The 27,645-nt window shown below is 40.7% G+C and overlaps 2 protein-coding genes across 13 annotated transcripts in view; both read right to left on the bottom strand.

Moving 5' to 3' along the window:
• Positions 1 to 12,462, bottom strand: part of LOC106964959 (guanine nucleotide exchange factor DBS-like) — a 44,740-nt gene extending 32,278 nt beyond the window's left edge. The window contains exon 1 of one of the 12 annotated variants that reach the window (XM_015060772.1): positions 11,757 to 12,462. In XM_015060772.1, the coding sequence (XP_014916258.1) occupies positions 11,757 to 11,835 (79 nt within the window). In that variant the 5' untranslated portion in view covers positions 11,836 to 12,462. Of the gene's footprint in view, positions 1 to 3,089; positions 3,633 to 6,815; positions 7,107 to 7,420; positions 7,969 to 11,756 lie in introns of those variants that run through there. The other 11 variants (XM_015060771.1, XM_015060770.1, XM_015060773.1 and 8 more) reach the window with 11 other exon arrangements.
• A 2,919-nt stretch (positions 12,463 to 15,381) lies between these two features.
• Positions 15,382 to 27,588, bottom strand: LOC106964966 (probable phospholipid-transporting ATPase IH; the record flags this gene model as incomplete). Its single annotated transcript, XM_015060789.1, has 8 exons — positions 15,382 to 19,133; positions 23,539 to 23,704; positions 23,796 to 23,899; positions 24,783 to 24,848; positions 25,659 to 25,682; positions 26,180 to 26,315; positions 26,398 to 26,525; positions 27,458 to 27,588. Coding segments are annotated over 8 exons (1,028 nt in total), but the record flags the coding sequence as incomplete, so codon positions are not given.
• Positions 27,589 to 27,645: the final 57 nt, after the last annotated feature.

Here is a 27,645-nt window from a genome sequence, read left to right as displayed (position 1 = left end):
AAAAAAAAGGGGCGGTACGGGAGGGGAACCACGAAAGAGAAAAAAAAAAAACCCAAAAAAAAAAAAAAAAAAAAAAGAGAGAGAGAGAACTGAACATCCAAACTTAGTCCAGCAAAGAAAAGCAACACTATGAAGCTCGGGAGTTCTTCGAATAACTAAGATTACAAACAAATCTATTGGAGCAGTATTTATTGATGGATATAGTGGAAAAAATGAAGTGCTGTGAAAAAGTGTCTGCTTGGGTAATTAAACAAGTATCGGACTAAGTTAACCTAAGTAAATGCAAAAAGTCAAACAAAGAATCTATTTATTAAGGGAAAAAGATGTCCAAACAAATTTAGTCCTGTATAAAAGGACAAAACCCAATAACTATATCTGATAGCAACATCTGCCGTGAAGCGACTGTGATAACTGGTGTGGAGGACTTCTGCCCCATTTATCTTTGTACAACCGTTTTAATGATCACAAACTGAGTCAGCAAAGCAAACCCAGACCATCACACTGCCACCGCCATGTTTTACTGCCAAATATGATGTTCTTTTATTGAACATAAAATATTTTCAAAAAAGTGAGTTGGGGATCACCACGATGTTTTTAGGTCTTTCTATTCTTAGTGGTAAGTCATCAGTTTCCTCCAGGGACTCTCCCATGGATGTCATTTTGGCTCAATCTTGTTTTTTTTGTTGTTGTTGTTGTTGAATCGTGAAAACTAAAGGCAAGTGAGGCCTGGAGAGGTTTAGATGTAGATCCCGTGACCTTTCCTAATCTCCTGGCCGTCGTTGAACTCTTGGATTAGTTTTGGTAGGCTGCTCCCTCCAGGAAATGTTCCCCGCTGTTCCAGGTTTTCTTCATTTGTGGATAATGAGCGTCACAATGTGGACAGCACAACTGAGGATAAAGAGCTGTCTGGATATTGTGGAGATTACAGAACAACGGCTCTGTTTTTCCTACAGCTCTAAAAATATGATGAAATGACTATATTTGTTAGAGGACTTCAAATACAATCTTTAGAGGAGATGTGCGGATTCAGAAATTTTAATGAAGTCTGTCTTTCTATTCCACACACAGGAAAAATATCTATCATTTATTGCTGTTTTTGTTCTAAGAAAACTAACAAAGTCTGTTTGAAACCATCCAAATGTCCTCAATTAAATTTAAATATAAAACAATATCACAAATCTGTCAAATCAGATAGAAGCATGGTAAACTCTTGTGTGTTTTTCAGAGGTCTTCCCACTATTGAGATAAGAATAATGCCCAACACCTTATAAAAATGGTAACTTTCTGCAACTAAGGAAAACTTTTCTGGTCTTTAGTGACAAAAGAATTCCTTTCCGACCCCCAACCCCGACCACAAACACACACACACACACACACACACACACACGCAAACTCACAGCTCAGCTGCCGATTCAAGCGTTAATGTTCTTAATAAGGCTCAGGGTTTGGGATTAGTGTCTGCTCGGGCTCACATTTATGGCTGTCGAGTCAAACGTTAGTGGGTCACAGTGGCAACACCTGGACCGCCTGCCACTACTGACAGAGATTAAACACGACCAGAAGGCGGAACTGAAATGTTGGTCCTCTATTTTAGAAATGAAAAACACCATCAAGCTTCTGTAACAAAAAAACACAAAATACAGCTACAGTAACATTTAAAAAATATTGCTAAAAGTTGCATGTTTTCTTATACATGACTCAGCCTTTTAGAGTGAGTTTCCACACAATCAGTGGCTCGGTTTTTCAAGGTGTATGTTATCAGAAAAATGGGGGAGATGCAACAAATAGCAATAAGTAGGATTACAGCAGTGGCCGTGAAGAAGAGGAGAGGCACAGATAAAGCGAAGTGGTGTCTGCAGAGTCGTGACAGGTCATGCAATATGAAGGAACACAAAGGGTGAGACGGCTCAGATGACACCAAAACGTTTGGCGTCTAAGGTGATGGTGATGATTATCAGAGCTCATCTGGTAAATGATCAAATAATTAAAGTGTGAGACCACACAAAGTTTTCGAAACAGAGCAAAAGAAGAAACAATCTGAAACAAACTAAGATCCAAACCAGTTCCAAGGTGTGTCTTCATTCATAGCAAGAATAAATCCGCCTCGGCGTCTTACACACAAAAACAGTGATGCAGCACAGAGCAGCTGCAGTTTTCCTTATCAAACTGTCATGGTGGGGAAAAAATGTTTGCAGAACCGGAAAACATTTTTTAAATATACACCGACTGTATTCAACTCTCAATTTTCGTAGCTGAATCTTTATTCAACCTGTAGGATGAATAAATAAGAGATGCTTTGAAAAAAACTGGCTGGCAACAGAGTTTGGATACTTTTGATCTTGACCTGGTCTGACTGATACCTGATCTTTATCAGATCACTGAACGCAAAAGTTCATGTAAAGAAAAACAAGGCTCGGCGTTAGCCGTTTTCAGTTTTAGTTTCAGTGAAGTTTTCAAATATTTAGTCGGATTAAACACACAAATGTCAAAAGGTATTTAAAAAGAAGCCTATTTTATTCATGTCAGGGAATGTCTTTGGTTTATTTAGGAAAGAGTGAGAGAGAGCAAGACTTCCAACAGAAAACAGGAAGGCTCAGAAGAGTAAAAGTGCTGTGTTTGAATCCTTTTGAGTTTTCAGCTTATGTGTGTCATGGAACATGTTTGATTTGGAAATTTTGGAAGAAGTCCTAGAGTTAAAGTGAGAATTTACATTCTCTAAGAATACATGAAGTTTTTTTGTAATGTTAAGAGCACAAACCACAGAAAATACTCATATAAGATACTAAAGCCACTTTCTGATTTCAACGATCTAGTTTGCTTTCATTTTTAAATATGAATATAATGCCGTTTTACAATGACCATTTTCATTGACGCAATGTAAATTAATATTGATCACACACACAACAGCAAGATAAAAGTGAAGCTAAAACTACTCTTCTACTGCTGTCTGTTGGAGCTTTTAACAAGAAGCTGAATCCAGCATATCAGTGGGTCAAACCTTTAGCAAATGTCTGATTGGTGCATCTCTAGATCTAAATCACAATTAAAATGCTTTTGAGTCCCATTCACAACAGCTGTGCAGCACCTACCACAGAGCCAGTGGCAACGACAGGAAAATTTGTAGAATCTCTCCACCTCTTCAAGAGAAATCCGAACATGACGACATCCACACTGGTCTTTAGGATCCAAACGTGTATACAGATCTTCATCCATCTCTTCCTCAGTCCGATTATCTGTCTTTTCTTCCATCATTCCTTCATTCTCTCCGCTCTCCACTAAATCTCTATCAGCCCGGATCTCCTCTTCGTCCGCTCGTCTCTTTCCGTCTCCTCCTGGACTCCCCTCTCTCTGCTCCTTACCAGTAGACAGAAACTCTGTCCATCCTGCAGTCACAAACAAATCCAAGACTTGCTTTTCTAGGCATTCATCTGAATCTACAATCATACGTTCTGCCAGAGTCAGCTCAGAGTTGGCCTTCGTGCTAAACCCAGAGTCTAACCCGAGGTCCACGTCCTCCTCCATGAGGAAGCTTGAGTTTGCCATCTGTTATGTAGTCTACTCCAGCCTCGCGACTCTTCTGCGACATTTGCTCCATGAAGCTGTGTAGGAGTGTCACACGAACAGCTTCACTCCCATGCTGACTCCACCTTTCCCCAAAAAAGTGCATGCAGCCTGTGCAGGTGCTCCACTGCCTGCAGACATCACTCACTGAAAGGACTTCCTTTTTCAACCTCGGGTTACCTCCCCTGCATACAAAAGCTACAGTGTAGTGCTCTACCCAGCCCTCAGTGATAACCCAACCCGTTTCCTCTATCACCTAAAAGAACAATGCATCCGACCTGCTGTCAAACCCGAGTCTGACTCGTAAAATACATCCGCGGCTAGCAGGAAAGTCATGCTAAAACATGTTATAAACACTGTAGCTCTCGGTGCTCATTTACGTAGGGCAGCCGAACCTGGGATAGCCGACTGGCTTATCTCTGGAAATGTGCACCAGAGGTACAAAGCTCCCATTCTGCCCAGCCCTTTCAAACGCTGCCCGCAACCCCATTTAACCATTCACGGCCTGTCAACTGAACGCTTCTATTCTCGTTTACTCCACTCAAATGATCCCGTTCTTACAAACTCACTGAAAGAGCCGATTCTGAGGAGACTTCGTTTAAAGAAAGACACCGTTTCTTGACAGAATGTGGCAATTAAGATTCAATTTCAACAAAACCCCAGAAAAGACAGATTTCAATCAAAGCAAGGTAATGGAGGCTAATATCAGTCTTTCAACCCCGTCATTATCTACTTTAAGTCAGTCAGTCAGTGGTGCTAAAATGTGAGAGAAAGTTATGTTTCTCTTGTGGGAGTTTGTTATGTAAGCTTGAATTTGCATAGTTTTTTTTTTAAAGGTGGTGTAGGGATGGCAGGATAATTTACATGAGTGTTTGCTTTGCCAACAGTGGCGTACAGGAGGCTATCAGTGTCAAAACCGTGGCTTTATAAGCCTTAGAGAGCAGTGTCTAACAAACTTAAAACAAACAAGAGGCGCAAATACATCAACTTTTATACCGAGTTGAAACATCGCGCAAATCTATGCTAGACTATTTCTTTTGCTTCCGTTTCTTGAACATTTTGCATTTATTTTAGGGTGAGAGTTCGGCTAAGGTGGTTTTAAAAATTTTCTGATAAAAATAGAAGACCAATTAAGGCACATTAATTAAATTGTGGACATACAGATCACTGTATAAAGAGCTGAGGTCAGTCTGCAGCGGTGGTTTAAAACCACTGAGGGTCAATCTTTTAAAACAACCACGAGTATGAACGAGGAAGCAGTCGGCCGGTCTCTGAGGTACAATACGAGCTATAAATTCATCCACCCACACGATGCGTTTCTTTTTTTAAAATCACACATTATAACATGAAAACTCCACTGGAGAGAGTGAAGGAGCAAATATTTACAAAGTGCTCAGGGGAACAATGAGGCATATGTCACGTATCTGAACATGTGACTAGACTGGGTTTGCTTTTGATAAAAACAAACAGAGGAGCATTCATGGATCAAGTGATCTGACACAACCCTCTTTTACCTCAACAGACTTTGTTTTACTCAATCTGAAATTCTCGTGAGTTTTGAAATATACTGTATGTACAGTATATACAGCAAGCAGTTCTAGTCAGACAGTGGCATATGCATTATATTATTGAAATTTGGGGCTTTTAATTATTTATTTGAAGTGATATTTTTCAGGTTGGAAGAATTATTTAACACAAAACTTCAAGAGCATTGAAAGGCCGGGTTGCACAATTATAATTGATCATTTTTCTATAGTCCCTGGAGGCTCTAATATATACCAGGTCAAAAGTATGGCTTTAATGCCCTTTCATGCTTAGTGGTCACTACAGTGGACAGCTGTCTAAAAGCCATTTTCTTGTGCTTCTTGTGGATTTTTATGTTATAAATGCACACAGACCACTAAAGTGGACACTAACGCATCATAAAATACACCATCAACTATTTGATGGCCATAAGCTGCAAATGCAAGAAATAATTTTGTTAAATCCAATATGGCCGACAGACAAAAAAGCACGCCAACCGACCCGACATTATTCTACCACGTACTCTTTGAAGTGTTCAAATCTACCTTAAATCTGGATGACAGAATCGGTAGAGTTCATCTAAAATGGTTGGTTTCCTTTTACAGACGTATCTTTTATGTACAGGCCAATGGTTTCCAACAGGATTCAGTTCAGTGGTTTGGATATGCTATTCAGAGAGTCTAGCATTAGCCATTTAGAACTACTTTTGATGTGTGTTTGGGACCATTGTCTGTAGCATACAGCCAAGCTGGTCAACTGAGATCATAAGAGGATGACGACTGCCAAAAGCCTGCTGGTTACGATCACGTATGAATGACAGAAATAAGGATAAAGAGATTGTGAGCACAGTCGTTGCATGTGCATTAATGGACGTAACATTGTCCTGGGGAACCAGCCAACAGCTTGAACCACCTTAGCCGAACTCTCACCCTAAAATAAATGCAAAATGTTCAAGATGTGTCAGAACAAACCAGGAACTTCCAACTTCTTCCAGCAGAAGAAGAACACCACTTCAAGCTCTGTGGTGGGAGCATCAACCCGTGTCACGGTCCGCAGCACAGTTGTAACGTACAAAGTGAGTGGAAAAATGAACGAGGAAGACCTCCTTCAACTTCACCTCAAATAAAAAGTTGAAAACTTGACTGTGCTGTATGTATGTGTATAAATTGAGCCTGTGTGGATTAGAGAAAATTCACACTAAATTCAAACTCGTGTAATCATTAAAAAACAAAAAAACAAAAAACAAAAACAAAGACCTTAATAAATCTGTTATCTCACAACGTTCAGAATATAAGGTATTAAAAAAAGCTGCACAGTCTATAGAGGCATAAGAAATAGTGATTTGCCTTTCAAATTCTTCTTGTGTTTTCAGTAAGGATAATGACTTTTCCAGAGCTGAAAGGAAATAAAAACCTTCACAGGAAACCATGCAGTTCCAGCACAAACACACTACTTATGAAGGACATGCCGTTACGTCGAGTCGATGCTCCAAAATTAGTTAGGCTTGTAAAATCTATATGTATAAACTATAATTGTAGCTTACAACATAAACATGTATCCAGAAACAGAACAAGGCAAAATGTCCGAGAGCAATCTTTGGGGAAAAATGAGAAAACAGCTGAAGGTATTTAAAGAATATAAGCTTTAGCCTCGAAATGCTGCAACCTATAAGAAATAAAAAGCTCTCAAATGCAAGAATGTCTATAAAAGAACAGATATCATCAACTCACTTGACTTAAGTGGTACCATTGGTATCCCTCTCTCTGAATCAGATGAACTTTTCCTGGTTTTCCTTACCATTCTTTTTACCGCTGTGCACTTGACCTACTTTAAATAAATAGTCCCAAAAAAAAACAATGTCTCAAAGTGGAAACGACCTAACAGGATGCCAATCCGAAGCCTCCAGGTCCTTTTCCATTGCAGCAGCCCTTCTGCCGGCAAGGTGCTGCATGCTGCAAATGCCGCATTTGCTGAGAAGTCCTTTTCTCCTACGGAAAAATGTCAGTGCAGCTGCAGAGATCGGTGAGCTAGAAAATGAGGAGGCTATTTAAGCTGCACAGTCATGCACTCTTACGCACACAAAATGTGATACGCACAAAGACACAAAACAGACCCAGTGGGGAACAAGGGAAGCCCACAGGAAACACTTTGTGGGGCTCCGGGCATGTTGCCCTGCAGAACTGTTGGCCAGATGAATATGTTATGCACGACAGACACACAGACTGTCTGCGTCCATGCTTTGCCTACAAATCTGCAGCACTGCAGAGTTGCAGCCGTGGACAGATAGGATTTTAACACAAACATGCTCAAACAAGAGAGGTTTTCCTCCTCTTACCATCCCAGTCCCTCCAGGAGTTCTTGCGACTGGCAGGGTTGAATGGGAAAGAAGAACCCAGTCCTGAGATGTCCAAGTTCTGGATCAGATGACTAAGGCGGTTCATGAGCCGGCAGGATGCCTCTCCACCCTCCCGGAGAAACTCAGGCAGGGACATGACAGCAGGCCGCTGGACTTCACGCTCAAACAGAAACTGGCATCCAAGGAGACCTCTCAGCTGCACACTCTATAACAGACTCCAAAACACACTGCCCAAATCCGGACATGGACAGAGACCTGACTATTTTGGTGCCAAGTTAGTCAGGATCACAACCAAAGGATCTTGTATGGATTCAGCGAGGTCATCATCTCTGCACTGGGTACAACGCCAGCCCAGCGTCCGCTGCAGTGCCACATTGGGGACTCGAGGAAACGGCGCTGTGCAAAGCCGGCAGAATTAGAAAGAGCTGAGTCACTGTCTGCACAACCTCTGAAACCAAAATGGTTCACTCTGGAGGTGAGAACAGGAGGGCACACTCACACACACTGACACTCAAACCTCCACGCAAATGCAACCACTGAGTGACTTACTTGCCGCAGCGGCAAGTAAGACAAGAGGGAAGGAAGGTCGAGTGCAACAGAAGCAGAGGGCAGCCGGTGGAAGGCAAATCCCCTTCTGCTTCTCAGGCTAATTATACTCCTCCGCTCCTCAACTAATCTGCTTTTCAATTGTAAATTCTTTCACACATCCAACGCCTGATGAACAACAGGATCACGTAAAGGACTGGAAACCCGCTGTGTGAAAAAAAAACAACCTACCAAAACAGTCTGAAAACTTTATACTGTACGTTTTCATCTTTCAGAGTCAATATATTGTGAGTAACTGGAGTCAAAGAGCAAACACACAGGGGTATTGCTCCTTCAGCTCAGAGGACGCTTTTCGGGAAGCTTTTACGTTTATGTGTTTGTGTCAGTGTTTGGCCCTGCTTGGTAGTTAAAGCTGGCAAGTAAAAGGCAGCTCAGTGTTTACAGGCTTAGTAAAGAGGAGCACTCTCGCATGCTGATGAGGCAACTGCACACAAACATCAGCGCTGTTTTAACAGATATGTCATCTACAGCCCATCCTGCATGTTTTTCTTCACAGTGCACACCTACTTCAATGTCCACCCAACTCTTCTTCAATATAAATGCTGGCATCTCAACATTTAAATGTTAGCAACAGGTAAGAAAAGTAAACGTGCACCTAGTACAACTTTTAAAGTAGCCAATATTACATCGGCACATCTGGTGGTGGTAATCATTTTGATATAATTTACATTTTTTCAAATCCAATCGCATGTATTGGCTCATGACCGTGATGCAGGCATGTTTAAATCCTGGACTAAACCCAACTTAGTGTCCCTGTAGCTAATAAATGCTATTTGTGATTTTGTGTCAGTCACATCCCCAGTGACTCTGCAGTCACCTCTGGCAAACCAACTTCTACAAGTCATATCCTACTTCAGGCTGTGCAAAATACTTTAGTGTTTTAATGGATACAGTAGACCCCTGGTATTTGTGGGTGTTAGAGACCACAGTCACCCTAAACAAGCTAGAACCCATGAATACTTGAGACCCCCTCTAACAACTGCCCATTTCAACAGTTCCAACACCAAATGTACCTTAATGCACCCCAAAAAGCTAACATCTTTGGTCTTCCTTATAAAATATGTGATATGTTACTGCTCCTCTTGTCTTTGAGGTATTGACCAACAAGCTGCGGACTAAAAGCAGCCTGCTGGATCCATCTGGCTCTGCACCTGCTCCGCCTTTAGAGGATGATCGCGCAGCTCAGCTGACCTCCAACAAAAATAGGAAACAGAACCACACAGTATGGTACCGAAAACAGAGCGACACTCACGTCTGATCTATAAACTTCCTCACTGACCTTCCTGTTCAGAAAATACCAAAGAGAAGAATCTGAAAAACAATTTTAAAAAAATGGCTGAGAACTCGATTTTTACCCGAGAGACAGCTGGGCAGCGTGAAGCTAAGCTGAGAAACTTTCTGAGTCTCAACAATCTACCCAACTTTCCTGTTCTATCATCACAAGTGAAATATGTCTAAGCACACAAATAAAGACGCATAAGCTCATTTAATGATAGAGTATCAGCCGAATAAGGCCATGTAACATATGCTATTTACAACTGAAAGCACAAAACGACCCTAAGTGTAAGTAACTCAGTGTAGATGAACATATTTATGCTGCAAATGTTACAAATTCAACTAGACGTTGCCCTTCAAACACACTCGAAGTGGGTCTACTGTCCACTTGAAAAGCTGTCTGTGTCCATGGCTGCAAAATAGTTACAATGAAATTCACCCAGCCCACTTTGGGCACCATCCTTGTTGATGGAGCAGTTTCAGCTGTGATATAAAACTAGAGATGCAGAGAGAAAGTAATTGACGACTAGAATCAGAGAGCCACGGGCTGAAAATGTAAAAACCCAATACTTTGTGTGAAAACGCCACACAAAGCGCTACTAAGTCGTTGCACTTTTCAGTGTAGACGCTGCTACTGAAGGTAGAAAACGTAAACTTAGACATTTATTGTTGCCAAGGTGTTTAAAAATCAGGTCAGGGGTGTAGGCCAGCAGCCATATTTATGACCTAAGCTTCAAATAAAACAAAAAACTTTGACTGTTCCCCCCAAAGCTTCATATGAGATGAATCAAATATAAACTGGGCGTGTCAGACGATTTCAACTAATTTAAAAATGATTCGATCTCAAGTCAGTTGCAGGTTGGGAAGCAATGTGATCGCCCCATTTGTCTGAGTTTGCAAATATCGAATATATTCTCATCTAACAAAACAGGCAACTGTGCCAGAAACCACAAGCGGAAACAGGCAACTACGCGGTGGATACAGTTTCTCTGGGAAATAAATAGATTCAGTTTGGCTCTCCCTTTTTTCTCCAAACAAAATGCATCTCCACATTACATGTCTGAGAAAAACAAAATCGTTCCAGTAACAGTATTTTTTCTTCTTCTTCTTGTGAATCTCTCTTCATCACTCTCCCTTCCTCTTTGTCTTCTGCAGTCAGTGTCAGGCTCTCCTCTCTAAGCTGATTACCGCTCTCATCCTCCTGCCACACCACATCCATGTCACATTTTCTTTAGGGAACCGTTAGAAGAGAGCTGGTAGATTTGGTGCCCCTAATTCAATGCCTATCAGTGTAAACAAAATGAAACATGTCAATATTATCTAGCTTTTGTTTATTTTTTGGTGGAAGAGAAATGTAACATAAGAAATGCTGTAAAGGAAGATATTTCTGTATATTTATCACTGAAAATACAGAAAATAAAATATGACATAGATTGCCATATTTTTCCTCCTTCCTCAAGTCCACCCACTCACTGCCATGATTTCACCATCTTTGGTACTTTGGAAAGGAACGGATGGACTAAAACCTTGCAAACCCTTCAGGGGTTTGCAAGGTGTTTTAGACTTTAAAGTCACACGTTTCAAAATAGCGTTTCACAATTCATGTGAATTTTCTCTGGCTGAAAATGTAAGTGCGTTCGTACTAGTGAGAGGGAATGGTGTGCTTATACTGGGTGGATTAAGGCAGATTTCTATAAATGGATCAGACGAGACAGCAGACAGACTTATAAAAAAAAACATGTTCATGGCTTTCGTTTTTTGAAAAAGGAACTTAATAAACATATGCAGTGATACTGGATATGTGGAAAGAATTTAAGTTCACAAAGAATCCTAAATGGTTGTGAAGAAACTGTGCAATAAAGAAAACAAAAGCAAATTTTGGTGGATTACTTTACAGTGATCTGGCTTTGAATATGGGACCTGCAAAACAGATGGCTGGACAAATGGATGATAAAAAAAAAAAGGTGGATAAACGAACGCCCCACTGGAAGAGTGAATAAATAAATGAATCTGGGATTAATAAACTACTTTTGAATTGAATAGCACTTGATTTCCAGAGATGCAGAGGTCAGGGAGGGTGGGCATGGCTTTCCTCATCGCTCTCTGCAGTGTTTAACAAAAAGTCAGATACAGTATCAATGAAACGATGTAAAGATGAAACGTTCAACATGAACAGCTGACACTCTGGTCTAATAACTCTGTCACACTCAAAATGAGGATGAAGAGCTCATTTTCCCAGGGAATGAACTGCTAGCAAAGAAGAAAAAGGAGCTGGTAAAAGATCTCTCTATTTTGAGAGAGCAACATCAAAAAGAAGCAAATTACACTGCTTGCATGCATATAATTACATAGAATTCCAGAGTTACAGAAATAGGCGCAATGCTAAGCAGTAAAAATGGCATCATACAGGCTCTGAACTGTCGTCGTTACCCACCTATGGTTTGGGTGACGCTCCTTAGTCTCTCCAGCAGCTCCCCAAGAGCCATTTCCTCTGTCTTCATCCACAGAAGCATCTTCCAGAGGGACAGTGGCAACCCAGCTGTCCAGCCAAAATACACTTTCCTGGGAAGAAGAGACAGCTTGGCAGCTTTAGAGAGTGGATGATGGTGAAGATGATGGGAAGTCAAGACTCTACGGTGATGAGCCCAGGCAAGCAGAAGGGAAGAGAGGGGGAGATGCAGCGTGGAAGAGTCACTGAGGATGTGGCAGCGTGGCTGCTTTCTATTTCGGTTTGCAAATTCAGAGACGGGGGGGAAGGAGAGTTCAGATGGATGGTGAGTGTAAAAAATGGATGCTTTCGCGGATGGAGAAGACGCTGCTTAAATGGAGGGTGGACGGATGCTGAAGCTGCTGTGACAGCCCCGGGAATGACGACGAGTCGTCCGTGGAGGGATGCGAAGCAGAGGGGGGGCTGCGGTGAAGACGGGGAGAACTCGTAGCAGCAGACAGCCTCAATCACACATGCATGTTTCAGCCCCAGCACACATGATGGTGCAAACCTGTGAGGACCCAGGCAGACAGATCGGGGAGGGGGAGGGGAAGTGAATGGCCAGCACTGCAGGTTCAAGCAGCTAATGCAACAGCGACATCATGTGAGAGGGAAAGGTATAACAGCTGCGTCATGATCTGAACAGAAATATTACAGGCCATGCAGCTTCAGATATGCTGCATTGCCATCAGGTGATGACCAATGGTATCCCCACTGAATTAAACTGGGGTTACGGAGCTACGGATGATGTAAACTGATGTTTACTTACATGGGTATCTCTTAAGAAACACAACTTGACAGACTTACGCAATGCCTGCACAGCACATGGAAGCATCACTGTCTTCTTGATACTCCACTGACTTGCAGTTACACCTACTGTAGTATTTGCATGGAAGAAGACAAGCAGCTTAAATCAGCAACCAGTTTCACACATAGCCATGAACACCGAGCTCTGGGACGGCTGCAATTACATCACGCCAACGCTTCTGGGCTGTAGAAAAATGGTGGATGAGTTGATATTTCAGATGTGATGCATCATCCCTCACTTCCTTTCTAACAATTAGGATTTGTGTGTTTTTGGTTTTGTTTGTTTGACTGACGTGATTGTGCAAGAGAAATTTGCAAGAGGAAATTTCTCTTGCAAACCATAAAATGTCTTCAAAAGATCTACAGCACTCTCTTACTATTGAGCCTTTCCAATCAGAAAATTCCATAATAATCTTACCCCGACACTTGCAGCATAGAGCAGTAAGTAATTTGGGAATGACTTGCTTCAGCAGAACCGGCCAACTTGCCATCACAGAATCCATCATGACTCCTTCCATGTATCAGAGGGGGCTTGAGCAAAAATATTAGGCCATCTGTTAAAACAAACAACAAAACATATCAAGTGGTCTAACTCAAAGTAAATTTATAATCGATGTCAAGAAGGAAGTTTATTCATCTGACCCCTGCAGTCTTCTTCATGTTAGCATTTTAGCTATCTAATGTTGAAGCTAACATTTTTGTGGCTAAATTCAATTGTTTATACTATTGTCAATAATGGACATATTTTGACAATGATAAGAAATACACGACGTCCCTTTTACCATTTAAGTTCTCAGAAATTAAAAACAGATTAGTAATAGAAACAACTGAGGCGTAACTTCAGTAACTGACCAATCGCTGGTCACCATTTGTCCTGAAGTACAGCCCCCTATCAGGAGGAGCTGAACCTCCATCAGTGTCGCCATTAAGCACCTTTTTATACAAATGTTTATTTTTAGGCATTTTCCTGAAGGTAGATTTCTATAAGCTTTTATTATTTATCTCATTACTCACCTGCTTTTGCATGTACAAAATGTGTCCTTCACAACTTTCACACTCACATCCACAGAGTTTGTGCCCCTCATTCTTCCTGTAGCTGAGAAAGACTTGGGCTTTAACGCTGATTTATCCGTTGTTTCCCGCAAATAACCTTACAGACCTGATGAACGACTCTTGTCTTGGGCAATGCATGGAGTTCTTCTTCTTCTTGTTGCTTTTGATTGCTACTAAAAGTCAAGTAAAAAACAACAAAAAACCAAACTTTTAGTAGCATTACCGCCTCCTACTGGTATGGAGTGTGGTTCTTGATTATCTAATTCAGTGTTTTTCAACCTTTTTTGAGCCAAGGTACATTGTTTTAATTGAAAAAAATCACGAGGCACACCACCAACCAAAAATGTAAACAAAGATACTCTGTGACTGTCTATATTACATATAAAGTCATTCTTATCAAAGTGTCTTGAATAGGAATCTAATAAACACAAAAATGTATTTTTATCACATTTTACATTTTTTATTTCAAAATGCACGTAACATGTCCACTTCAAAAATACACCTGAACAGGGCCACAACACTTAAATTTAAAGAAGTTGTAGAAAACTTCAGTGTTTTACAAACTAATCCACAAGCATTCTTATAGCTGGAATACAGAAAATAATTCTTATTCTGAAAGAAGCAATAATATTTGGAAAAGATTTCACTGTTACAATATGAAGATTTGCATGTACAAAATGTCAATATCTGTATATTTTACCCATCTAGTGTGAAACATGTGCATGTTTGGATGAAAACAGCTGATTTCCTGGCAGAAATTGAAGAAAGACAAAGCTCTTCCTCAACAGCTCTCAGTCTCTCTGGTTTCAGTTTTTATAGTAACCAGGCTTGAGAAGCTCACTTCACACAGTTATGTTGTGGGAAATGGACCCATGTTCTTTCCAGCTACTGCTGAGCTTCACTGTCTTTTCCATCACTGTCGTCACAGTCTTACTAGGTACGATGCTCTCACCGCTACCTGTAACATTCATGTATCACTAATTCTCTTGTTTTAATGTAAAATACTTTGTACCTACTGCCATCTAGTGGTAAGAAAATTACATGATTACTCCGCTATCCACTACTAACCATGGTTTTGTTCACACCAAGCTTAAGTGCAGCGGCTTTATTTCCCTCCTGTAGTGGCAGATCGACAGCCCTCAACTTAAAAGGTGCATCATATGAGTTTGAAAACGTTTCTCCGTCGTGCCTGCTGCTAGCATGTGGTTGTTTTAAATGAAAATCAACGCGTTCTTCTTTGATTCACAATTTTGACTTCTAATGATTCACTTCCTGCTAAAGAGCCCCCTGGTGGTTGAAGAAAAATACACAGAAAAGCCGCACCGGGCTACAATCCGCATGGTTCAAAGTTTAGGAAAAAAGTAGCAGCTTATAGTCCGGAAAATACGGTACCATAGGTGAAATTGAATAATTTCCACGGCACCCCTGACGATCCCTCACGGCACACTAGTGTGCCGCGGAACAGTGGTTGAAAAACACTGATCTAATTCATACCATTTAAATGCATACACAAGGCATTAAGTTTCACCACCTCTGCCATTATCAGATTGTTTGTAGGAGGTTTGATCTACTTCCGTATGAAGGCGGAGCTTGCGTCATGTCAGTTGGAAACAGAAACTAGAAATGGGTAATGTAGATCTCCTGCTGGACAGAGATGGAATTACACATCATCGTAAGAACAGAAAAAAAAAACCTGTAAGAAGGCCATTCATTTCTCTTTCATTCTTTATTACAAGCAGAATGACAATACAGTGCTTTGTCCTCATTTGCTACAGACAGGCTGGCAAAAAGTCAACATGTGAACTTTTAAAATCTTTATCCCAAAAAAAAAAAAAAACAAGTAATTTGTCAAAAACTGTTTAGTAATACAAACAGTGGCATACTAAAGGTACTATGATATGAAGTGTGCTCCTCGGAGCAGAGCAGTCGATGTTTCAGACCTTTACCAAGCTCAGGAGTGACTGGATGAGCACCTGCTGTTGTGCTGATGGACTTAGAAAAAGCAGTTTGACATTCTGATCTGCAATAGAAGGCTGGTGTGATAAACCCGCTGAGACAGAGGCTGGCACCTACAGACAGTTCATTCCTAGTCAGGTCATTAGGTCACTTCTTTTTTTTTTTCTTTTTTTTGTCAATTCTCACCCCATACAATCTTAGAAAAATAACGTGAGGAAGTGTGAACTACAAACTCCAGTTGACAGGCCATAGAGCTTGCTTGTTTCTTTAAGGGTAAAACTGATCTGTTGTGAAACAAAGTGCAGTGTGTCGGACTATAGGTAACTCTAACAAAACCATATAATTTAAATTTTACTCTCACTTTGGTTACAAATGTCAACACGCACTCTAACAGTTAAAATATAGTCTTCTCTCTGAGATACAAAACTATTGAAGAAAATATGAGCACTGGACAAACACAAGAATGACGAGATGAAAATCAGAAGACTCAAATATTAAAAAATAAATAACCTTTACAGCATTGCTGTATTATTAGGGCTGGTGCACAGTATGTAGAAAGTATGGCAACAACACAGTGACCACCACAAAAACGTTAAGGTTTGACCCACGGTGGCTCTTATGGAGGTTTTGGGTTGAAAACTGAGAGGGTGAACCTAAACTTTCCATTAATGTAATAAATCATCTGTGCCCCAGTAGAAAAATACTGAACACCTGTTATCAAATCTATACAAGTTGGCAGATGGCGATGTGTATGAAAATAAACTGTATAAACATATAAAAAATGCTTCAGAATGTCACATTCAAGACTTCCAGAGTCAGTACATTTCTATGTTAGCGGACTAGATAGGCTTTGGACAAAGAGGTCTTCGGAAATGCTTTCAGAAATGCGGAAAAGTGGTTCATCCATTATGAGCTACAATCTTCAGATACAGGACATGATGGACAAATCAGTTCGACATTCTCATTGATTTTGATTGTGACGTCGCCTTTTCAAGTCTCACACCTATTCCCGACAAACTATCTACCTTCTTTAGACTATATATATATATATATATATATATATATATATATATATATATGGCAAAATCTTTGTCATTTACATCCATACATATAACACTGACATCAATAGTTTTATAGAGCATTACAGAAAAGAAAAAAACAAAAACGTAGGAGTTAATGCAACACAGAGACGACCCCTAGTAACACACCTACCTAATATTAGCATTCTGACGTTAGCGTTTTCATGACACATATCATGGCAGCAAATACACAAAGCACATTGCAACAGTGAGGGATAGCAACATTCATAAATCAGTACCCCGCCGTTTCCAGGCTATTACCTCAAGCGGCCACACGGTGGCAGCAGAGGGCATGCTCACTGATCAGAAAGCACAAAATAACTCGATATGTTTTGTGATGATCATGTCTGCAACAAGCCGTGATATACAGAAGAGTAGTACAGCATGCAGAGACAATTCAACATGCTACGCTGACAGAAAAATGAGACAAAGATCGACACAATTAGGAGGGCAGAAAGAAGACGGAGGGGGATAACAGACGCTGTAACAGACATGGAATCCCTGTGAATATCCTTGTACTTTCATGAATGCGTTTTATTTGACCGACTGAAAATGGTGTCCATGAATTAAGGCAGGGTGGCTAAAATACTGCACTTTCCTCTTGAGCTGCTTCATCTCCCCTTTGCAGTGCCTTTCAAAAACATTCATAACCCTTAAACTTTTTCGTACTCCGTCAGAATGCAACTGCAGACTTCAGTGTGTTTTGTTGGAATTTCATGCAGCAGACCAACACAAAGCGGCGAATAAGGGGAAGAGAACTTATACATGGTTTTTAATAAATAAATGTAATAAAAGTATGGCGTGGATATGTGTTCGGAGTTCACCTTTTCGGTAACAACAGCTACAAGTCAGCTTTCAGCATCTTTGCATAACAACTCAGATTGGATCAAGAGCATCGTTGTACATACAAATCTTGCCACAGATTTTAAGTATCTATAGCTGGACTTTGACTCGGTCATTATAACACATAAATCTGCTTTGATTTAAACAATTACACTTTACCTTTGGCTGTATGTCGAGGTGGATTGTCTAAACTCCATGTATATAATAACTTCAAACCGTTTCTTTTCCAGGATCACCATTTTGTTCAGTTTCACTCACTTTTCCATAAACACTGATCGGCTTCCCTCGCCAAGTTGAAGAAAAGTATTTCACACCACAATGGTGTGTTCAGGATTATTGTTTCACCACACACACACACACACACACACACACACACACACACACATTTATGCATGCAGGCCAAACGGTTAAAGTTTGGACCTCTTCCGAGTCCAGCAGTGGCCTCTTCAGTTTTCCATTTAACAGATTCTTACTCCTGAGCTCTGCAGCTCCTCCAGAGTCATCATGGTCCTCTTTGATGCTTTTCTGATTAATTCTCTTCTCCTTGGCAATGTGTTGGTAAGTTAATTTCCTACTTTGAGTTGCTTAGTCACACGAACCCCTCCAAAACTAAAGTTCGTGGTTGCAACAAGACAAAACGCGAAAAAGCCCAGGAGGTATGAATAGTTTTGTAAGGCACCGTAAAACTAATGAACATGTGTGTGTGTCTGTGTAAGGCTTTGTAAAACACCAATTCCTTTTCACGCTTTGCTCCTTTAGCTCCCACTTCTGCTGCGTACCTGTAAGGCAAAGGTGTAAAGGTGTGTGTCACGTACAAACATACAAAAAAACAAGCAATTACATGCGTACTTATAGAGCACATGCACACACGCATACCTAAAGGGCTGAGCAAGACTGCTATCCCCTTACTTGGCCAGACCACAGAGTGTCCATGAACAACACATTTTCTTTTTAAAACAAACATTTACAAAATAAAATAGAAAATGACATGAAAGTGAAGGAAGAGCAATAATGCAAGTAAAAATGGGGATGAGTTCACAAAAAAACCAAAAAAACTAAAAAAAAAAAAAGAACAGTTGCTCAAGGCTCCCTTTGAGTTCTCCAACTGTTCTGATTGGGAGCCTGACAGGAAACTTTGACAGAAAGAGTCCGGGCACTGCAAAGACAACGGTGGTCCACTCAGGTGGACCCCAGAAAATGCACATGATGAACATGGAGAGTCCATGATTTCGAGGGATGCTCAATAAATTCTTGACTCTTGCAATGGAGAGCTTAACGACATCTTGTGATGTTTCTGTTGTTTTTTTTGTTTTCACACAGGCGTCTCCGGTCCAGGAGCGTAGTAGGCAAACCCCGCCCCTGACAGACGAAGCATATATGGGCTGAGACAGGTCAGGTCGGACCCCCCTCCCTCCGCCAGGTGAGCCAGGAGTTTCTGCGGAAGAGGACTGGAGCTGCGGAGGGACAGCGTTTCTGCAGCACCGAGGTGGAGGAGGGTGGAGTCTGTGCTCCTGCCTTTGTAGGATCGACGAAAGGACAGAGGGGTCAGCTCGGCCGCGCTGCCGGACAGCAGCTTCTCGCTGACCTACAGAGACGAGGGAAGTGTCGTCAGGAGACAAATCAGGACTGAACCTGAGAAGAATGAAAACATGCACAACAGCCGACCAAATGTGGAGACGCGAACAGAAAATGAGCCTACAATGACAGGAATAAGAGTTTTGTTTTGAGGTTTTAATAATTTCTTTCTTTTGATTACGGGGGAACTGTAATTTATCCATCAGCTGGTGATGGATCTTTGGGGGGAAATTAACACGAACAGATTGGATGACAAAATCCAGTAATGTCTGAACGGACATTTCTACTGAGTAGTAATGACCTCAGAATATTCCCAATATGAATAATAATAAATTTACACTTGCAGTCCTGGTCTGTAACACTAGATGTCAGGAGATTACCAAAAATATTTTTATAAAAAATAAATAAATAAATATAAAAACACGCAAAACGTGTTTTTTGTGTTGGATTTGTTGAGATAGCAGTAAAATATCACCTTGATGTTGCATCGAAACCAGTAAAATTTGTCTGAATCTCCAAAATATCTTCCATTTCAAAGCTAAACCTACAGATCACGCCTTGAATCTTACTAGTGCTCAAATCCACCATTCCTAAGCGCTACCAGTAATTCAACAAACACAACTACAACACCCTTCAGTAGGGAAGATGTTACTGCAGAAAGGCGACTCAAAGTTTTTCAATATCAGTAAGGAGTTTAAAACAAATCCGGAGGAAGCACGTAGCTGTTATAAACATTTTAGAAAGCAAACTTTTTTTTTTTTTTTTTACATAGGTATGTCAGCAGCTCAATCAATCTGCTGGCGAGGCGCAAGCCATTTAACTCCTTCAATAATGTGTAATTTAGCTGTTTTTAGTCCTTCGTCTTTAGTTTCATCGAGCTGACGAAGGAGAGAGTTGACCTAACATGGACTGCAACAGATAACAGGAAGGCTGAATGAAGGTGTGCAGTATCCAGGGATTAACAAAGAGATTTAAAGATATTGATGGTAACAATGATACTTTTGATTATAATCACTAATACATATGTATATGGCCATACAAACAGTTCATAGTTTAACTCATCTAATTTTTCTAATTTTGTTGTTCTTCATTTTTGGACTACCATTGTAATTTGGTTTCTGTTTTAATTTTTTTATTCTTCTGTGTTGAAACCTTATCAAAATTTAAATTTTTCTTGTTTCCACTAGGTGGAGATGTTTGCATATGCACAGTAAATCTTAAACTTTACACGTAAGAGCTTGAAATTTGTTGTTTCTATGACTTTGCACTACAATAAAAACTGATCAGAATCAAGATTCCAGCAAGTTTTTTAACACTCTCAGGTTCTGGTAATATCTGTTCAGATTCCAATTTGCAAACATAGGATGGAAATTAGTTTTTAATTTAGTGTTTTTTTCTAGAACAGAAAAAAGAAGAGAAGAGAAGACTTTAATCACTAAAACTAGAATATAAGGTGTTAAAATATATATAAAAAAATTTAAATATCTTATGTGTTGTAAGAACTGAAATTTACACCCGCTGAATTGAAAGAAGTTCATATTTTTTGACAGAGGTGTACGCCTCGCTCTCGCCCAGTGACCGCTGGTGACGGGCATAATATTTTTACAGCAATGTTTACAAGAGACTGTTTTGTGTCCAAAGAATTTAGATGACGCATTTTATTTACAAATGAATTTGCGGAAAAAATAAAAAAAAAAAAAAAAAAAAAAGCAAGGGACAAAGAAGGAACACAAAATGAATGAACCCCGGGGGGTTAAGTGGCTCAGGCTCAATAAAAATGGAGGAAAGGTGGAATTCCTCATTTGGCTGCAACCCAGACCCGGCTCATTTTCAGCACGCTAGCAGTGGGAGTCTGATTAGCTGTGGAACTGGCACAGCAGACTTAATTGTGGGGTTATCATTCCCGGATAGTGAGTTTGAGAAAAGGACATTTCTTGAGGAACACATACAAACTGACCTAACCCACCGCCTCTATTAAAACAGAAGCAGCAGCCATGCTTTGTGCTTTCGCCATGGAGGTCTTAGCCCACAAGCTTTGAGATTTCAGATAGTCATAGGTCCAGCATCTTTATGTCCACACTCTCTCTCTCCATCAAACGGCTCCTTCTCGCTGCCTACTTTGCCACCAGATGGGCCAGGAGTCACACAGATTTCCTGGCACCCCGCTATCGCTACCTTCTGTAGATAACGTTAAATGAAGGTTGATAACACAATCTGCTCCAATCTCATGTACTAAATATAGGAATTTTAGGCTTTTATCTCAGTCAGACCTAAAATACGTCCTGACTCAACTCCTTGTTTATTATTCCACCATTTTAGAGCGAGAATATTTCCACAAAAGCACACGAGAAGACCAAATTCTGAGTCATTTTCTGCTCCTAACTTGCAGAAGCTTCCCATGCCTTATTTAACCATCATCAGACTTGACAGCCGCATATTAGACACAACAATGATCACACCAGGGAGTGTTCAGAACAAAGAAGTAGATTACCAGCTTGAAAGTGAATTTAAATCTATAAAAAAAAAATAAAAACACTAAAATGTAGAGAATCCTCCTTACATTTTCACACAGTCTTAGTAGATATTTTCAAAAGTCAGATTTCCATTTAAATAACCGGTAATTGAAATAGCATGACTCGCTGAACAAGGTAGTATCTCAAATCAGTTGCTAAAAGCGACAATAAATTTGATGCTGGCAACAGCTGACACCTTCTTTACTTTATATAAGCTGCTTGTGGAAGTCTACACTGTTTGGACAGTCCCTCTCCTCTTTGACTTAGAAGAAGTCGTCATTTGCAATTTCATTAAAAATAATTACATAATAAGAATCAACAGAGTTCAGGAGTCTTATGGTGCCTCGAAACAATGTTCGTAACTTGTGAACTTTCCTATATCCTGTCGGGATTTTTTGATGGGATTTCATGTGATGAACACATAATCATGAAAGGCCAGTAAGAAATCATGAATGGTTTTCAAAAGTGACCCCGAGCCGCATTTCAATACTTTGTAGAACCACCTTTTGCTGCAAAGACAGCACAAAGTGTTTTGCAGTTTGTTTCTTCCAGCTTTATACATCTAAACATTTTTGTACATTCTTGATTCACTTATTTTGGTTAGCATCGACGGTCCAGTTTAAAATCCTGACCTACAGTGGTCAGGCGGTCAAAAAGCTGGCAATTTTTGAATGAGCTTGAATTACATGCAGTTTCTCCACTGCTAATTCAAAAAACAAAACTGTCTGTAGGCTTGGCTGTTTTTCTGTTTTAAAATTTGGATTTTTGTCTTTTAAGTAATAGAGAAATTAGTAAAGCTTATCAACATGGGTTAGGATAAAACCAAGTTCTGTACTTGCTAGGCATTTGAAAACCTCATCAGAATATTGTTAAAAATAAGAACAAAACAGATCGCAAGTCCAAAAATGCAGGTTGTGAAAATCTGAATTGATAATATCTTACCAATTTTGGCAATTTAGTCAATGCATCACAGATTTCTGAAACATGATATGATGGAACAAAAAAAAAAAAAAAAAGCACTTAGAAGAGAAACGACAGGAATCGGGCTAAACCTCAGAAGTTGTGTTGTCATCAGTGGCTGATTAGCATGGTGTAGAGACAAGCAGTTTGACACTGGACCATGCCAGCATGCACAATCAAATGAGGGCTTAAAAGAAAGTCACCTCCTCTTCCTGCTCCTCTCTCTCTCTCTCTCGTCTCTCTCTGGGCCAATCAGAAACTCATTCTGCTGGAGGACTGAGAAAGCATGAAGATGGTGGACGGCTCCACAGTAAGGCACGGGCGGGTGGACTGTGGTCACCATGAAAGAGCGGGACAGTGCAGCGTGTCGCAACCACACGGAGAAGAGGGGAAAAAAGAAGGGACGACGAAAAAGGTGAGAAGAAGGGATGGCAGGAGAGAGGAAAAATGCAGAAGGGGTTGAAGGAGAAGTGAAAGGAGCAACAGGGAACGTGTCGATACGGATGACGGGGGATCCATAAAGTGAAGTGAGAAGGGGAGGAAGAAGAAAAAGAGCACAGCAGGAAGAAATCAGTCAGACCTTTCACTCGTTTTTTTTCCCCCCTTCCATCTCATGGTAAAACTTGCTTCAAAAGGAGGGTAAAGCTAAACTACTGGGAAGAGGAAGTCAGAGTAAATCCAGCTGGTGCTCAAAGCTATGAAACACATCAACAGTCTTCCTGGATTATTAGTAAAGAGGAGGAGATTTACAGCTTCTGCTATGACGTTGTAACATTACTGACTGGTATAAAGTAGGATTTAAACAATTTCTACTTGCTAAATAAGCAACTCAAGTTGGAAAGAAACTCCATGTGTTGAATTGGTTTAGTAAAGTGTTAGTCGCACTGTGTAACATCAGCAGAGGTAAAACTTCAAATCTATTTTTAAGAATCTTTTTCGTACCTGTGCTCGCTCAGTAGCTGTTGGACAAATAGCCCTGCAGAGGACTTTCTTGATGACATCCGGCAGCAGGCTGACGGTAATGAGGAGGATGATGCTGAGCCACGCTGGGCCACTGGACAACATCTGCATAAACACGTAGTACATCCTCTGGTAGTTCAGGAAGGGCCTGAGCAAGCAGCAGGGAAGACGGACATTTATTCCCAAACGGAATCAGTCTGGCAAAGACCGCGTGGATTGTGGCTGCGTGGAGGCCTTACCAAATGATGCCGCCCCAGAGAAGAGAGAAAATGACGTAGAAAAGCAGCGAGCCCCAGATTACGAAGTGGTTGATCCAAGTCCAGTGACACGTGTCCAAGGCAAGCTGGACCGTAGAGAGAAGAAGCAGTGGAAACAGCGAATCAGTCGGTACAGGAGAAACTCGTCAGTAAATTTACGATTTTAAATCATTTCCTTGTAGTATTTTAAAGTGGTCTTACTAGTAGCCCTAACCCAAACAGATAGAACCAGTGTGATGCGTTATATGTATTGGTCAACTATCGGGTCGAGACCACTGCCCGTTGTAGTCAAAGTGATGTTTTGTCTGGTTTTACTCTGGAAGTTTAAGCTTAAAGTCTTAAACTTTACGATTTACCAAACGATGCCGCCCCAGAGAAGAGAGAAAATGACGTAGAAAAGCAGCGAGCCCCAGATCACGAAGCCTAACCCTAGGCATTTTGTCGCCTAGACGACAAAATGCATATAAAACTCAATAGAGAATATTTGTAGTTTAAAAAATACTCAGAAAAGCTCCTGCTACCTGCTGCTGTGAGCCGTTAAAACTTTCTCTCACTAAAATAGGTAACAAGTGTTATTTGGCCATTTGTTCATGAATAATTTTTGATCATTTACAGCAGCTTACAGAGGTTGTTCAATTATACCCTTACCAAGTATTTTTGTTTTCCTTGGGATGACATAAAAGGCTTTTGACTGCAACACCTGTTTTTATATACTGTTATGTCCTAAGGCCCCTCATAACCTCCACCTACTCCCTCTCTACCGTCTGCAGTTCAAATTTAGCAGTTCTGCAGCTGGCAAGAACCTGTTATGTAATTATTGATCTTGTAAATATGAATCTAGAGCTAAAGAATAAAACTCCTCTGGCTAATTCCTAAACCTTTATTGTTCCCTTTATAGTTCATGTTTTGGAGAACTTCTAACAGGAAGAAGACAGGATTTTTCTCGTTTCGTTTTGCTCACTCACACACCTTGAGGGTCACGGTGAAAACCAGGACAGTAAAGATGAGAGTCCCAAACGTCCAGTTTCCGAACATCTGGAAGAAAAAGATGAAGACAACAGTTAGCGGCCAGGCTAACAGTAAAATAATTACCAAGACAATGACTGTAGACAGCACAAGTGAGCACAAGAAAGAAAGTGTAGGACAATCTCATGTTTTATTATTAACTGTGGAAAAGAGTGTTCATTCAAAAAGATGTTAATTATTATTAGGATAGGATTTTGGTAAAAAATAAAATAAACATTTCCAATTTATTTCACAGCATTCACATGTTGCTACTTGCTGAAATCCTAGCAAGGTTTAGGCAGACACCAGGAGTTAACAGATGGGATGGGACTATAAGAGAGGGGAGGAGAGCGGGGAAACGGGGAAATCGAGGCAAAGAGGACGGCTTATATAACAACTAAAGCTGGCTGTTGGCACCAAAAAAAGCCTATCCAGAATTATTTTAAACGGGCAGATAGCGTAATATTAATAAAAGTACACAGACACACAAGTACACACAAAAACAAACACGGCAGACAGAAAAGGAAACAAACAGATGTTGGATCTAAATCAGCAGCGAATATTAAATTCCCTGCCACACAGCACAAGACAGGGATAATGTGGAGAAGCTTCTAGGATTTCTACCATGTCAGCAGAGTGGTTAAGATTAGGTACTATGCGGGATTCAGAGCGTTGCAGAAATTTAGAGGGGGAACGAAAGCGCTAGGAATCTACACATCCAAATGGGAGTTGCATGGATTAGGTGGAGTGAGGATGAACTGAAAGCATAAACAAGACGACAGGAACTGAAAAGGGGCATGGAAGACAGAGAGAGCTGACAGGGGAGGGAGACAGGCTTACCATCTGTGTGTTGGTGGTCATAAGCTGAAGAAGGAGAAGGAGAAGGAGAAGAAGAAGAAGAGAAGGAGGAGGAGGAGAGGAGCAAAATAAAGAGCGAGGAAGCAGAGAAAAAGGGAGGGGGAAGAAAAGAGAAATGAATCAGGACAAAGGGTAAAATGAATTTCAGGATGTTTAAACTTAAAAAAACAAAAAAACAAAACAAAACAAAACAAAAAAAACAGGACCGAAGGCAATCAAAAACAGTTGACATGATACAAATTAACAATACAGAGAAAGATGCTCTTGTGTTGTTCGATATGAATGGAGATCCGATGTTCCGGCGACAGAAACTTTACTGGTGCTGAGCCATATAGAGACAAAACACGACTACAACGTCAAGTCGCTGCACCTAAAAGCGTCCGGTGAAGATGAGTGAGCGTTCATGGAGACTCCACAGTTATCCTCCCATGACTGATGCCTCTGATGCGCATGTCATGTCTGCCGTTTCTCCTCACTGCCTTTGGCGACGCAGAGAAGCTCACCTGGCCGTTGCTGGTGAAGGTGGTGTTGTCGAACAGGAAGTAGGCACCGAAGAAGAAGATGACCGCGTCGAACACACCCAGGCACGTCCAGTACAGGAAGACGGGCCAACGGAGGAGGGAGTTCTTCGCGATGTCCCTGAGACGCACGGAGGGAAAACGTGTTAATAAAGGTAAACGGGACGCGAGGCGCGGCGTCGCACAAAATCAAACGTCGTCACCTGTACAGAGAGGGCTCCCTCTTCAGCGTGTCGATGGTCACGTGCTGCTCGACCAGGCTGTACAGGAGGATGGGGAGGGAGGTGAAGCTGATGTTGTACAGCGTTAAATACGCCGTGTCGTACAGAGGCTGCAAAGGGACAGAGATGCTTTAGAGGCAGGAACTAAAAGAGTGTTCCTGTTAAACAATGCCAGCTGATTTCTATGCATTTATAACCATGAAACTCACACAAGAAGGAAAACAAAAGGAAAACTCTGGAGTCTGCACCTTTATTATGTAATCTTTTCCTTTTCAAATAGCTCCAACTCCACAGACAGGATGTGTTTTCACACCTTGCTCTCTTACACAATAGCTCTGGGGAAGGATATGATTCCCCTTCCTTCCTCCAGTTTCATCTCTACTAGCAGGGACGGCTACCTGGGTTTGACGACCCTCAGCTTCAGCTGCCTCTCGAGGACATTCCCTCAGAGGCCTGACAACTACAGCTACAAGTGGACTTGATTAAACCAGAGGTGAACACTTCTACCACGAGAAGCAACCAAATAGGAGAAACGCTTAATTTACTTAAATGGTTTTATGATTTATTTATTTTTTACATTTTTATGGTTATATCACAATCCTTCCAATCCTGGCTGACTACACATCCAAAATACTTCTATACAGAAGTTACAGTCTGCGTTCCACAAAAGGACGTTTCTATTAGTTGTGTTTCTTTTTATTAGCTTCCTGTGTGTTTTTATCATCTTATGACGATACTGTTGATTCCCACTGCTGAATAAAATTGAAATCAACTGATAAAGACGACGCCATCCATTATTACTTCCATAACCAATGCGCTGCTGTGTGACGTTAACTTTCGTCTTATAAACAGAAGGAATCTTTAAGGGGAAAAACACTTTTTACAGCTCTCTAGTTACTAGTTCCCAATTTCCAGGGTTTTTATTTCATTCACAAGTAAAATTTGTTTTTAAAACTGTAGTGCTGTTGATAAATTGTGAATAAGCTTCAACAGAATCTTACAATGGGAAAAAGCTTTTTCCTGTACAGTATAAAGTACCTACCTGCTGCGAGAAGCCACAGAAGAACTGATACAGGAACTGAGGGAAGATGAAGCACACATTCTGCAAGGATTTAAGAGGAGAAGAGAGAGGAAAAAAATAAATAAATAAATGATGAACCACAAAAAACAAATCTAAAACTGCAGCTATCTACACATTCCTGTTTATGGTGAGATTATGCCCTATGAGCT

This window comes from Poecilia latipinna, unplaced genomic scaffold, assembly GCF_001443285.1.
Source record: "Poecilia latipinna isolate Pla-1442-1.1 unplaced genomic scaffold, P_latipinna-1.0 Scaffold1742, whole genome shotgun sequence".
In the NCBI taxonomy this organism is placed as follows: Eukaryota; Metazoa; Chordata; class Actinopteri; order Cyprinodontiformes; family Poeciliidae; genus Poecilia; species Poecilia latipinna.
This window is presented reverse-complemented; position numbering and strand designations above follow the sequence as displayed.